This window comes from Staurois parvus, unplaced genomic scaffold (assembly GCF_062004578.1).
Source record: "Staurois parvus isolate SC_StPar_1 unplaced genomic scaffold, SC_StPar_1.0 ptg000498l, whole genome shotgun sequence".
NCBI classification, from domain to species: Eukaryota; Metazoa; Chordata; class Amphibia; order Anura; family Ranidae; genus Staurois; species Staurois parvus.
Genome location: NW_028318294.1, coordinates 6,019,212 through 6,032,940, shown reverse-complemented (window position 1 = coordinate 6,032,940; position 13,729 = coordinate 6,019,212). Strand labels below are relative to the sequence as shown.

Here is a 13,729-nt window from a genome sequence, read left to right as displayed (position 1 = left end):
GTGCAGCAGCTGTCTGTTGTAGCTGCAGTGAGCTGGTGGTAGGGGGCAGTGTGATATATATTTTGGTGCATCACCAAGTTCCATTTTTTTCCATTCAGCTTTATTTGAAGTGTGCAAAAGTGACACTTCATTCATGTCACTGTACAGCTGCATGGTGGGCTGCTGTACAGTGACATGTCAATCAGCTCAGAACGCTGCAATAAAATGCAGCGTGTCTGCATTTTAGCGCAGATCACTGCAGGGCAGTAACAGGGCAGTAACAATTGTTTTCTTTGTGTCCTAGCAGGGATTTGTGTTCTTCTAGTGCGGAAAAACACTGGTCACGAATTGCCCCTTAAAAGTGCGGGAATCACAAAAAACAAACTCACACTTACTTAGATGGCTGCAGCATCGGTCTGATACTGATGCTGTCCCTAGCCGGCTCTACACTTAAAACTGAGTGATCAAAGACCGATGATCACTCAGTTTTCAGGTCCACTCTGAGCAGAGAGCGCTGACTGTCAGTCACCGCTCTCTGCTCTGCCCTTCCAGTGCTCATTGGAGCACCAGACTGCAAGGGGTGGAAACAGCTGGCTCAGGCTCTCAGCGGCAGGCAGACCAACGGAGCTTTGGCCCTCCTTCTCCTTTACAGATTGGCTAAGTTAGGGCTTGACAAATTTGCTTTGAATTTAGGATCCAGCTAAAAACGTTAAGAGCCAGGTTTTTTTAGCGTTGCGTGTGTTTTTTTAGCACCCAGGGCAAGGCAACTTTTGGGCGACAAGCTTCACATGATGCAATTTGCCGCAAGACAATCAAGACAAAACCGCACCACGTTTAAGGTGCCCTTGAAATGAATGGCACCTGAACCTACGTTTTGTGATCACAGCGATTCTGCCACGATCCTAAAATGCCCAGGTGTGAATAGAACTGCTCTGGATCACACATATGCGATTCTGGATGTATTTTCAAATGCACAGATTCTCATCACAGCCTAGATATTGTGTGTTTCTATTGAGGTGGTTTCCATAGATCTGATCCACAAGTATTGTGTTTTGTGTGCCATTACGAAAAGGGTCCTGTGCGAGATTTTGTAGCAGTGTATTCCAAGTGATAGAGTAGAGTGGATTGCGAGATAAGTGTTAATATAGGATTGCTATTGACAGGATTTTGCATTGAAGTTAATGGGAGGCATTTATGCTTTGAAGTCAATGGGAGGCATTTTTGCATCAAAGTCAATGGGAGGCGGTTTTTGCATTAAGTCAATGGGAGGCGGTTTTTGCATTAAGTCAATGGGAGGCGGTTTTGCATTGAAGTCAATGGGACATTATTTTGCATCGAAGTCAACAGGGGCATTTTTGCATTGAAGACAATGGGACATAATTTTGCATTAAAGGCAATAGGGAGAATTTTTGTATTGAAGACAATAGTACACAATTTTGCATTGAAGTCAGTAGGGGGGTGTTATTGCGTCTAAGTCAATGGGATGCAATTTTGCATCGAAGTCAATGGGACATGATTTTGCGTTGAAGTTAGTAGGGAGTGTTTTTGCATTAAAGTCAATGGGACACGATTTTGCTTTGAAGTCAATGGAACACGATTTTGCGTTGAAGTCAGGGGGAGGCAATGTGTGAACCCAGGTTCCAGAACGCTATTTCCAGTCGCCATCCCTAGTGCCTGAAATTTGTGGAACTTGGGGTTAACTGCAATATATTCCATTTTTATTCTTGGGTTTATTATAATAACATATTGCTTAAAAACAAACAGTTTTTAGGTTCATACATAAAAAAATATACATGCCAAAGGCGATTAACACAAGCAAGCCTACATACAGGGGTTAATATCAGCTTGGTAAAAGAGGTTATAATTTGGAATATCTCCCCCAATTATAAAGCGAAGATGCTTCCAATTCATACCTAAGATTAATTTTCAAGACACGTCCCTTGCAATTTTATTATCCCACATGCAAAATATTTCAAGACTTTTGGAGGAATACACAAGTGAAGTAAAGGGTTTCTTCTAAATTTGCATGGCGTTGTTTTCTGTAAGCTACGCTCTAAAACCCATCTACTGTAACTGTGTCCTAATGCAATGCAAATGAAGGGAAATGTCTCACTAGTCATCCCTAAGGATCTTTGCTGATTATTCATGCATTATTTACAGAAGCCAACACACAGTGATCATATCCCGGCTTTATGTCCCTTTTGCATTGACATCTTTACAACTGTCATATATTTCTTTGACCTCTAATGGGCCGTTGGCAGTGCCAGTGTAAAGTCAACAGAGCCAAGTATGGACCACTGCTTGTGATATATGTGTCTTTATCTTCTGCTGGAGGAACAGAAACCATTCTGCTGTCTACACGTATTTAACGTTCCCATGGAGGCATTTAAAGCAGAATGTTTCATTATTTCGGGGAAGAAATGAAGTGTACGGAGAAAGAGGCAGGAGACTCTTAATGGTCCTACTTAAAATTCAGCCATTGCCGTAGTCAGATTCCTGTAAAGGTGCCAAAGAAGTCATCCAGATGTGGCTGAACATGCAGGAACAATCTGACTGCCCCCCCCTCCCATCTCCAGGCAAGTATACATGACAGTTCAGCTAAGCCAAGCTGTCACTCTGGAGGGGGAGATGGATAACGGCGCTGTAGGAAAATAATCACAAGGTGGTAGCAATTGTGACCGATGCAGGTTTACATGGCGAAGAAAAGAGAGAAACAAATAAATATTTAGCAAAGCTACTCATCAAAAGAAATAAAAAGAGTAGTGTTTGTATGGGTAATCACTAAGGGGATTTGCTAGAACAAGAGCGCTGAGAATCTGGTCCAGCTGTGCATGGCAGCCAATCAGCTTAAAACTTCAGCTTGTTCAATTAAGCTTTGGCAATAAAACATGGAAGCTGATTGGTTTCTATGCAGAGCTGCACCAGATTTTGCACTCTCCAGTTTTAGTAAATGACCCTCATATGTGTCCACTCATAAATCGGTACTGGGGTGATTATACTCATGGCGCCAATGCTTTTTCCCAATGGGTTGTACCAGTCCAAATGGGATTTTGGGGCATGGAAGCCAACATTTATTGAACAAAACGGAAGGTTCACATAAACATCAGTTGCTCAGGCAGGGTTTTCTACCATGAACATACAAAGTCAGCTGAAAATGCCGAGCCACCTGGCTTCCTTGTTAGCACTACTGCTCTTCGTACTAGTCCCTCTGACTGTGTTGCCCAGCTCTCCTGGTTCACTTGGCTCTCTAAGGCTCCATGTACACAGGACATTTGGAAAACACTTCTGAACGATGGAAACTGACTGCTGGAGAATGTAGGTTAAAAAAATGTCTGTTTAGCCACGTTTGCATACCGCGTTTATGCGCGTTTGCGGTTAGAAGCTTTTTTTAACCACCTCCCGCCCGCCATATAGTAATATGACGGACGCAAGGTGGTTCTCTCATTCTGGGAGGACGTCATATGACGTCCTCCCATTCTCGCCGCGCATGTGCGGCTCAGGGAGCGCGGCGATTGGCGGTGCGCTGTGTCCCTTGGACACAATGGATCACGGAAAGAGCCTAAGATGTCGGCTCGGTCATGTGATCAGCTGTGTCCAATCACAGCTGATCACATGTAAACAGGGAAATGCCAGTTAATGGCATTTCGCTCCTATCGAGCTGTCACGTTGACAGCTCAAGAGGAGAGCCGGTAATCGGCTTTCCACGAAGGGGGCATGAACACTGATCAGCAGGGCACTGATGATCAGTGTAGCCCCAGCAGTGCCACCTGTCAGTGTCCATCAGTGCCTTGTGTCAGTGCTCATCAGCGCCTCATGCCAGTGCCCATCAGTGCCACATCAATGCCACATATCAGTGCATACCAGTGCACATCAATGCCACATATCAGTGCCCATCTGAGCTTCCTTTCAGTGTCACCCATCAGTGCCAGTCAGCGCCACCTATCAATGCCAATCAGTGCCACCTATCAGGGCTGCAAATCAGTGCCACCTATCAGTGCCAGTCAGTGCTGCCTATCAGTGCCGCCTATCAGTGATGCCTGTCAATGTCCATCAGTGCCACCTACCAGTGCCTCCTCATCAGTGCCACCTATCACTGTCCATCAGTGCAGCCTATCAGTGCCCATCACTGCAGCCTCATTAGCGCATATCAGTGAAGGAGACAAATAATTGTTTACAAAATTTTATAACAAAAACTAAGAAAAAACTTTTTTTTTTTCAAAATTTTTAGTTGTTTTTAGTTTGTTTAAGAAAAAATAAAAACCCAGAGGTGATTAAATACCACCAAAATAAAGCTCTATCTGTCACAAAAAATTATAAAAATTTCATATGGGTACAGTGTTGCATGACTGCGCAATTTTCATTCAAAGCGCGACAACGCTGAAAGCTGGAAATTGGCCTGGGCAGGAAGGGGGTATAAGTGCCTGTAGGCTAGAGGTTAAAGATAACCTCAGGAGACCAAAATGCCCAGAATGCACTGAAAAACAGTAAAAAATTAACTATTTCAGACATTTTGAGAGAAATAGAGAGAGCAGAAGCAGAGAGAGCAGTATGTGTTGAGATGACCTGTCTTTTCTGGTTGTATTCACTATGGATCCCATCATGAGCATAATGCGGCACGTTCTACCATTTTTTCCTTCACGCAAAACCTGGAACTGACTGCGCTGGTGTACCGTGTCCATTTGAATACATGGAAAACGCTTTGCATGCATTTCTGATAATGAAAAAAGGCTCTGGACAGCATATGGACACGGAACAGTTAAAAAATGCTTCTGAATGCAAATGCTGATAAACGCGGTTAGCCGTGTTTACACGCAGTTACAAGCATTTGGCATTTGAAACGCTGATAAAATCTACTCCTGAACGCAAGTTTGGTGCAGTAAAAAAAACGACTGTAAACTCAACTGCCTGTAAACGACTGTAAATGACATAGTGTACATGGACACATAGGAAAACATTTGGGAGAGTTCAGGGGCTGCTGGAAAAAAAATGCAGAAAAGCTCCTAAATGTGAGTTTATCAGCTTTAATGTACATGAACCCTAATGCAGGCCATAGAAGGGTCAAAAATCAGCTGATTTTTCCACCGAGAAAAAAAAAAAAATCGTCTGGTTTTTGCACCAATAATGGGCTAATTGGTCGGCTGTTTTTGGGGGTTTTGGCACATTTTTTTTATCTGTGAAGTTGGGAAAAAAAAAATCATCTGATTTTGCCGATCGGCTGATTTTCCCGGCAATGATAGGCAAATCGGCCGATCTTTTTACTGATAAAAAATCTGCGCATGAGCCGTGGCCTGCAAGAAGAAAGAAAAGAAGAAGAATTCCAGTCCGCTATTATATTTGACATGAAAAAGTATTGCGGTTGCAACAATGTATCTATTTGTATCTGAATAAAAACATCTGTATCTGAAATGGATACAAATGGATACATTGTTGCAACCACAATACTTTTTCATATCAAATATAATAGCGGAACTCTCTGCAGGGACAGAAGTAATTAAATGCCGGCCGTAGACGGGACGAAAATCGGGCAATTTTTTTTACCGTTGGTGGTAACGTCGGCCTGTTGAACGACCGATTTTTTTTTTTTTTTTTTAAACGGCCGGTTTTCAACCCGTCTATGGCTTGCATTAGCCTTTAGTCGCAGCGCCCCACTACATGGTCCACTCCTTGCCTCTGGATAGGCGTTTTCCTGACACCCTGATAGGAGCCGACCTTACTCCTGGGACCAGACTTCCTGGCTACTGGTTGGGGTATCTCTGACACCTGATTGAGACCTCCTGTCTCTTGACTCCTGGCTGGGGCTTCTCTGACCATCAGAGAAGGGAGACCATCTGTCTCCAATGTGGGAGATGTCTCCAAACTGGGAGCTCTGAGCTATCCTCAGGCTTAAGTGTATAAGGACCCCACAAACCTTTGTACTCACACAGGCTGCAGACATGCAGTAAAATCTGGACACAGGATTGAAGGTTCCATCCCACCCAAGACACTTTAGAACCTTCAAGCTCCAGACCCTAATCCGGGACTACAGGATCCAGAGAAAGCCAAAAACACAGCTTTCTCCACTCAGAAACAATTTTCTGGAACTTTGTATGAGCCTAGGTTCACGCTAGTATAGGCCATGTGGCCCGTGTTTGCTTGAGCACAGCAGCCCATTCATCGTTTTTCCGCATTTAGCTGCGTTTTCCCACGTTTGTGTTCTATACCACAAAAAAAATATTTTTTTGGTCAAATAAAGTCCAAAAATGCTGGTTTGCTGCGTTTTTCAGCGTTAAAGCGTTTTTACAGCTATAAGAACTCCTCTAGAAGCCCACTAGTTCTGGGTTTTTCTTCTACCAAAAAACATTGATTACAGTCTGTGTGTATGGACACATAGGATAACATGCTGGGGGGTTTACTGGCTGAAGAAAAAAATGTCAGAAGCCAAAAACAGCCGCTGTAAAAATGTCACGTGTGCATGAGGACTTAATGTCACTTTTTGGCCTCTTGCACACAGTACTGATGTTTGATCCTCTGTTTCCTTTGGACTTAATTCCAGGCATATGTTTTGTGTGTATTTGCGCATTTTTGCGCAAAATATATTATTACGGAAAATTCATGAATATTTTTGCTGATATTGCATTTGCATGCACGCGGCATACATTATTGACTAAAAATGCAGATTTTCCTTTTTTTTTAATTGAGCAATACGCAGCACTTGTTTACATGCTTGTGTGCACGGGCACATTGTAAATAATGGGCTACATTTTACCTTGGATAAAAACAAAACGCTGTACTGAGCTTTTTCGAGCTGCAGTGTGCAAGAGGCCTTACTTCCATCAGTGGTTTTGCATTTAGTTCTTCAATTAATCCTTTGACCCTGTGAATTTTACCTACTGCAGAAACATTACCTTAATTGTATATTTTGAATTGGTTGTCATGCCTTCAGTTTCTCATTATCTTCTGACATAAATGTATTTGTATTTTATCTTAAAGCTGAACTCCGAGGAAAGTAAAAATCAGGGACTGCCCCCGTACTGCCAGGGTAATACTCATTTACATCTGGGGGACCAGAAAAACACTTTACTTACTTGATCTTCTGCTCATGCAGGCTTCTTCTCACTTCAGCCTCTTCTCCCCTATGCTCCAGCACTCAGATGGCCTCTGATGTCATCCAGTCCAATGCAAGCCCATGCATTGGATGTGGACATGCAGAGGAACAGTCCACTGCCTGAGCATAGGGGGGTGTTGTCTGCCAGTTGAGTATGCTTTCTTTCCCTTATTTTCATCTGGTGATCTGGCCAGTAAGTCTGTTGTTTTTCAAAAGACCAAGCTTTTTTGCAGATGTAGCAGTTAGAAGGTGAGATAAACCATTTGCAATGGACAGGGGTGCTTATAATGATCAGCTTTTGTTTATGTAAAACCTTTAATCCCAAAAGGAAAAAATCTGTTTGTTGTAACTGATTATGCATTAAAGTCAATAGGGATTATTTTTGTATTGAAGACAATAGGATAAGATTTTGCATTGAAGTCAATAGGGGGCGTTATTGCATTGAAGTCAATGGGATGCAATTTTGGATCGAAGTCAATGGGACGTGATTTTGCAGTGAAGTTAGTAGGGAGTATTAGCTGGAGTTTGGCTTCAATTTGTTATTGTATCTATTGTAAATTTGCTAGGACATCTAACAATTCCCTTCCCCCCAGACTGACAATACTGCTGTCCAAAGATGCCCCCTGTGCTTCTTCATCCAGAGTGGACTAATACAGGAGGTATGATACTGGCCAGATAACCAGGTGAAATGAGAGGTAAAAAAAGCTAAAAAGAAAACGAATGCAGCCGCCGCATCTACTGAATGGTAAGCTGAAATGTACAGTAATGGCCAAAAATATTGGCTCCCCTGCAGGGGCGGACTGACAACTCATGGGGCCCCCGGGCAATAGGGGATCATGGGGCCCCCGTGTCCTCGCCCACACCCAAAAAAGCCTATGAAAGGTACCAGGGGCATCTCATGGGGCCCCCTACTGACCCCGGGCCCTCGGGCACTGCCCCAGTGCTCGAATGGTCAGTCCGCCCCTGCTCCCCTGCATTTCTGTCAGGTAATGCACCACTTCGCCCAGAAGATTTATTTATTTCAGGTACTTATATAGCACCGTCAATTTACGCAGCGATTTACATATATATTGTACATTCACATCAGTCCCTAACCCTCAAAGGGGGTACAAGATTGTTGGAATTACGAATGTTTAAGCGTTCTTGTGTTTATTTCTTTTGTTTGTATTCGTATGACACAAAAAAGTGGAGAAACAAAAAAACAAATTTGATCAATTTTTCTCTTTCATCCACATCCAGAGAGATTAGCTACAGTGCCACAGGCTGTAAACTTGACAATGTTGCGCACAGTGGACACAGGAACATTAAGATCTCTGGAGATGGCTTTGTAACCTTGAGATTGTCCATGTCTTTCCACAATTTTTGTTCTTAAAGCAGAGTTCCAGTCAAACTGTAAAAAAATAAAGGTCAGCAGCTACAAAAACTGTAGCTTCTGAGTATTAAGTCCTCATGCACACTGGATGTTTTTACAGCGGCTGTTTTTGGATTTTAATGTTTTTTTCTACGGCTAGTAAACCCCCCAGCATGTTATCCTATGTGTCCATGCATATATAGGCTGTAATCAACGTTTTTGGCAGGGGCGTATTTTGGCTGAGCAAAAAAAAAAAAAAGAACTAGTGGGTTTCTAGAGGAGATTTTTAGCTGTAAAAATGCTCTAACGCTGAATAAGGTGGCAAATCGGTGTTTTTGGACTTTTTTTTTTAGCAAAAAAAAAATTTTAGCAAACGCAAAAAAATGCGGCTAAACGCTAATGCAAAAATGCTAATGCAAAAATGCTAAGAAACACTGAAAAACTCATGTTTTTAACATGACTTTACACAGCTAAAGTTACCAGTGTTATTAAAATGCCCCGTGTGCATGGAGACTAAAAAATAGCCACTTACCTGTCCCACGATCAGGGGCGGACTGAGCATTTGGAAACTCGGGCACTGCCCGAGGGCTCGGGGTCAGTAAGGGGCCCCATGAGATGCCCCTGGTACTTTTTTCATAGGCTTTTTTGAGTTTGGGCAAGGACACAGGGGCCCCATGATCCCCTATTGCCCGGGGGCCCCATGAGTTGTCAGTCCGCCCCTGCCCACGATCCCGCAGTGTCCTCCTCGCAGCCCATTTCACTGGCCGCCCTGTGTTCCCGGCACCGGCATCTTCAATGTGGGCACCCGGCTGTGACAGCTTGCAGCTTTACAGCCGGGTGCCCACTTCACATGCATGAGTAGCGCTGCGCTTTGTGAATGGCCCCGTAGTCTTCTTGGATCTGTCATGTGTCCCAGAAGACCATGGGAAGGGAGGGGGAAGGACAACTTCCACTTCCATTCGCCTAGGTGATCGCAGCGAAAGTGGGAGTGGTTACATGTCAATTTCGGGTACCCGCTCCCCAAAGGTGCCATTCCTTAATGGGGAGCTGGAGACCATTCTTTAAAGCGGAACTTCCCATTTTGGGTGGAGTTCCACTTTAAATCCTCAGACAATTCTTTGCTGCTCTTTCTCTTCTCCATACTCCATGTGGCATACACAGATACACAACAGAAAGGTGGGGTAAATTTTCACCATTTTAACTGGTTGCCGGAGTGATTTCTATATTGTCATCACCTGTTAATTGATACAGGTGAGTTTAATTACAAATTACAGGACCATCACAAACTAATGCAGGCCATAGACGGGTCGAACATCGGACGATTTTTCGAACAATAAACGGAAAATCGGTCGTTCGTTCGGCCAACGTTACCACCAACGAATCGTGAAAAAATCGTCCGACTAAATCATAAAGTTCACCCCATAACTTCTGTCCCTCTCAGGTCACAGCTCATGCACAGATTTTTTATTGTTAAAACGATCGTCCGATTTGCCCATCATTGCCGGGAAAAATCGGCCGCAAATTTCCCAACATAACCGATAATCTGAAAGTGCAAAATACACGAAAAACGGCCAATGAACTAATCCACTAACGGTACGAAAATCGGCCGATTTTTCTTTCGCCCGAAAAATCGGACGATTAACGACCCATCTATGGCCTGCATTAGAATGCAATTATTTCTTACAATTTTTAGAAGGTACCAATAATTTTGTCCAGTCCATTTTTGGGGTTTTGTGTGGAATGTGTCAAATTTGCTGTTTTGTTTCTCCACTTTTTTGTGTCATAATAATACAAACAAAAGAAATTAACATGAGAATGCCTAAAGCTGTGTTTGCACATCTTTACAGGATTGCAATCATTTTCTGGGGGCAAAGTGGTGCATTATCTGACTGAAATGCAGGGGTGACAATATCTTTGGTCATGACTGTATTACATTTTCGGTTTTGGGTTTAATACCAACATAAATTTCCAGTTCTTTGTGTCTGTCCCATTGACTTCAATGCAAAATCACATCCTATTGACTTCAATGCAAAATCACGTCCTATTGACTACAATGCAAAATCAAGTCATATTGACTTCAATGCAAAATCACGTCATATTGACTACAATGCAAAAACGACTGCTTGTGACTTCAATGCAAAAATGTCAATTTAAAGCAGAGCTCCATCCATTCTACTTTAAGTATTGGCTCTCCGTGAGGAATTGGCACCTTTGGAAAGCAGGTACCCGATTTTGACAGGTACCTGCTCCCACTTCCGCTATGATTGCCTAGGCGATCAGAAGCAGAAGTTGTACCCTTCCTCCCTCCCCGTAGTCGTCTGGGACACGGGACTACTTAATCATTCACAAGGCGCAGCACTACTTGCGTATGTGCAGTGGGCACCCGGCTGTGAAGCCACAAACTGTCATAGCTGGGTGCCCACACTGAGGATCCCAGGGAGCGAGGACAGTCGATGAAACTGTCTGCAGTGAGTACATTTCTGGATCGAGGGATTGGTGAGTGGCTGTTTTTTAAAAGTCATCAGTTACAGTTTTTACGATTTTTAATTTGATATATATTTCATTTTATTTTCTGTCCAATTTTTGTGTGTTACTTTCAATAAACGTTATTTTAAGTTACTGGTTTGTATTTTGTAAATTTATGATATTAATTGAAAAGTTGAATATAATACAATTATATATAAAAACTAGAAAAGCTACAATTTCTGGGGAAATTGTGTGAGGTGTTCTTGCCTCCACCTTTGTATTGTGAGAATCACAAGACCCAGACCTACATTTTGATGCATAGTATGTCTCTGAAATATTAAAAATGAAGGCACAGTCGCAGTTTAGAAATTGCCCTTCAAATTTGAGGTGGCTAGAGTACAGTTTCAATGAATGTCAATGGGCGGCGTGAGTTGCAAACAAATGGTCATATTGTGAAAACTATCAGGACTATGGCTTAGCTGTGGACATTTTTAGTGGCAGCAGGGATAGCTGGACGTTTTGATATAAGATTTGTGTAGGTGGGCTTGAAAATGAGGGAGTGATGGCAGTTTAGAAATCATGTCCCGATTTTTCAGCTCACACTCTAGCTTTTGTCAGCTCCCACTCTAGTTTTCAACATTCCACCATTCATTCCTATGGGACCAATTTCACCACAAAAACGGCGATATTTTGTGAAAACTAACAAGGATGGTGTGAACCTCCTGCGCTACTGAATAACCAAAAAATAATATGAAATATAAAAAATAATATGAACTAACAGGGATGGTGTGAACCTCTCACACTACTATACACCAAAAATTGTATTCAATGAACTAAAGAGAGAAGCCGCCAACACTACATCATATACCCATGATCTAAAGAAATAAAAAGTCAAAAAATGTGGCGCTACTCATAAAACTTAAAATAAAAATACTAATCAAAAAAACTTCTAAATATATATAACACATATAATACACCCCGTGAGATGAATATAAATATAATAATCAAGTGGTCATAGTGATCAAAAAATATATATTAAAGCTAATATCATAAAAAACATAGTGTTTAAACACAGTGTATTAGCAATCTTGTGAAAAATTCTTACACATGAAAAACAATAAATGATTGTAATAATAAAACTGTGATCAATCGTGCAAATATAGTGCAAAAAATTTCACACTAAAACGCAAACAAAAATAAAAAATGTGTAGAAAAATGTCCAATGGGTGAGTGACACCACTACTGCAATTGCAAGCACACGTGATCATAAAGTGACTCCAGGTGCAGAAACTCCAACACACGGCTAGATTAGCCTCTTACCTCCAGGCTTCGACCCGTGAAGGTCAAAGCGTATAGTGGGATCAAACCCTCAGATCCTCTCAGCATCTACTGATATCCACTGATCCACTTTCCCCATCCATAGACATCCTTCTCTAGGGGTCGATAATCAAGCAGTGGCTCCTCTTATGGGGTATGGGTATGTGCCTCCTTGCTGTTCTTTCACATGTGTGTTTCTCTATGCTCACCCCATACCCCATAAGAGGAGCCACTGCTTGATTATCGACCCCTAGAGAAGGATATCTATGGATGGGGAAAGTGGATCAGTGGACATCAGTAGATGCTGAGAGGATCTGAGGGTTTGATCCCACTATACGCTTTGACCTACACATAGTAAAACATTACTGTATCAAACCATTTCACATACATTTTGTCCCGAGTGCTTTGTCCTGTGCCCTGCCTGCATTTTTACTGTTCTTTCTGCCTGGAAACTGAGAAATGTCCATGGTGTCCAAAAAGCGTCCCTTTAGGTCAAAATCGGTTTTAGACCAGCTAGGGAACAGCGATAGTAAATCAGAACCACTTGCAGAATTGAGTGATAATGATTCGTGGGGAAATTCGTCATCAGACACTGAAAACGATTTTGCGACTTTGCTCAGTGATGTGCGAACTTGGCGCTATATTTCAAATTTCAGTGTTTTTGGTTTGATTATATTATTGAATTAAATTTATTATTATATTATTATTTTTTAGGATTTTTTATTAAATTATAATTTATGATTTTGTGTTTCAAATTTTAACATACCCGGGATGTTTACTAGACTCTTGTTCAGATTTCAATGAGTTATTCCTAAAAATTACAGGCCTAAAATGAAAAAAATACATATTTCCATGCAAAAAAAAAAGTACCGCTTTGAGCACAGAAATATGGACATAATCAGACCGCTAGGGAGGTTAAATGTGCAAGAGGCCTCAGAGTATACAAAAATATGTAGCATGAGTGTAATGTGACAACTGGCATAGAGCATGCTCAGTGTGCTAATGAAAACATTGCTTGCCCTCAGTTCACACTATGAATCACACACTCCTGTGCAATTCATATGCAATTCAGTGCTATTTGAGCCCATTCCTTTGGCCCATATGCATCAAAAAAGGGAGATTTAGCATGTCCAACCACAAACCATTTCTAACAGCTGCTATCTAACAGCTATATTTGATGCTTTATCCAAAGCCAAAATATGGTTTGAGTTCCATTTCAATCTCGCAAAAAAAGTTAAATCTTTTTGCTTTCACTGGACCAGTTGTGATTATCCTAATTGTAATAATATGATTTCTTTTTTTATTTCCTGTGTAGTGGTCTGAACTTCATTGATTTGATGGTCCGACAAGGAAACATTGACAATCCTCCGAAAACACCGCTGGTCCCTGGTTTTGAGCTATCTGGAATAATTGAGGCTCTTGGAGCCAATGTTACTGGCTTTGAGGTATTATTTTATCTATGTCAGATGTCATTTGGCATGTGGGTGTATCTATAGCCAAAACTCCATTTTTTTTTTGCCTATATAGGGAAC

The 13,729-nt window shown here is 41.9% G+C and overlaps 1 protein-coding gene across 1 annotated transcript in view; it reads left to right on the top strand.

The window, feature by feature from the left end:
- VAT1L (vesicle amine transport 1 like) overlaps window positions 1–13,729 on the top strand; it is a 107,092-nt gene that overhangs the window by 35,446 nt on the left and 57,917 nt on the right. The window contains exon 2 of the mRNA XM_089689819.1: window positions 13,513–13,642. Within this exon, the coding sequence (XP_089545945.1) occupies window positions 13,513–13,642 (130 nt within the window). The remainder of the gene's footprint in view (window positions 1–13,512; window positions 13,643–13,729) is intronic.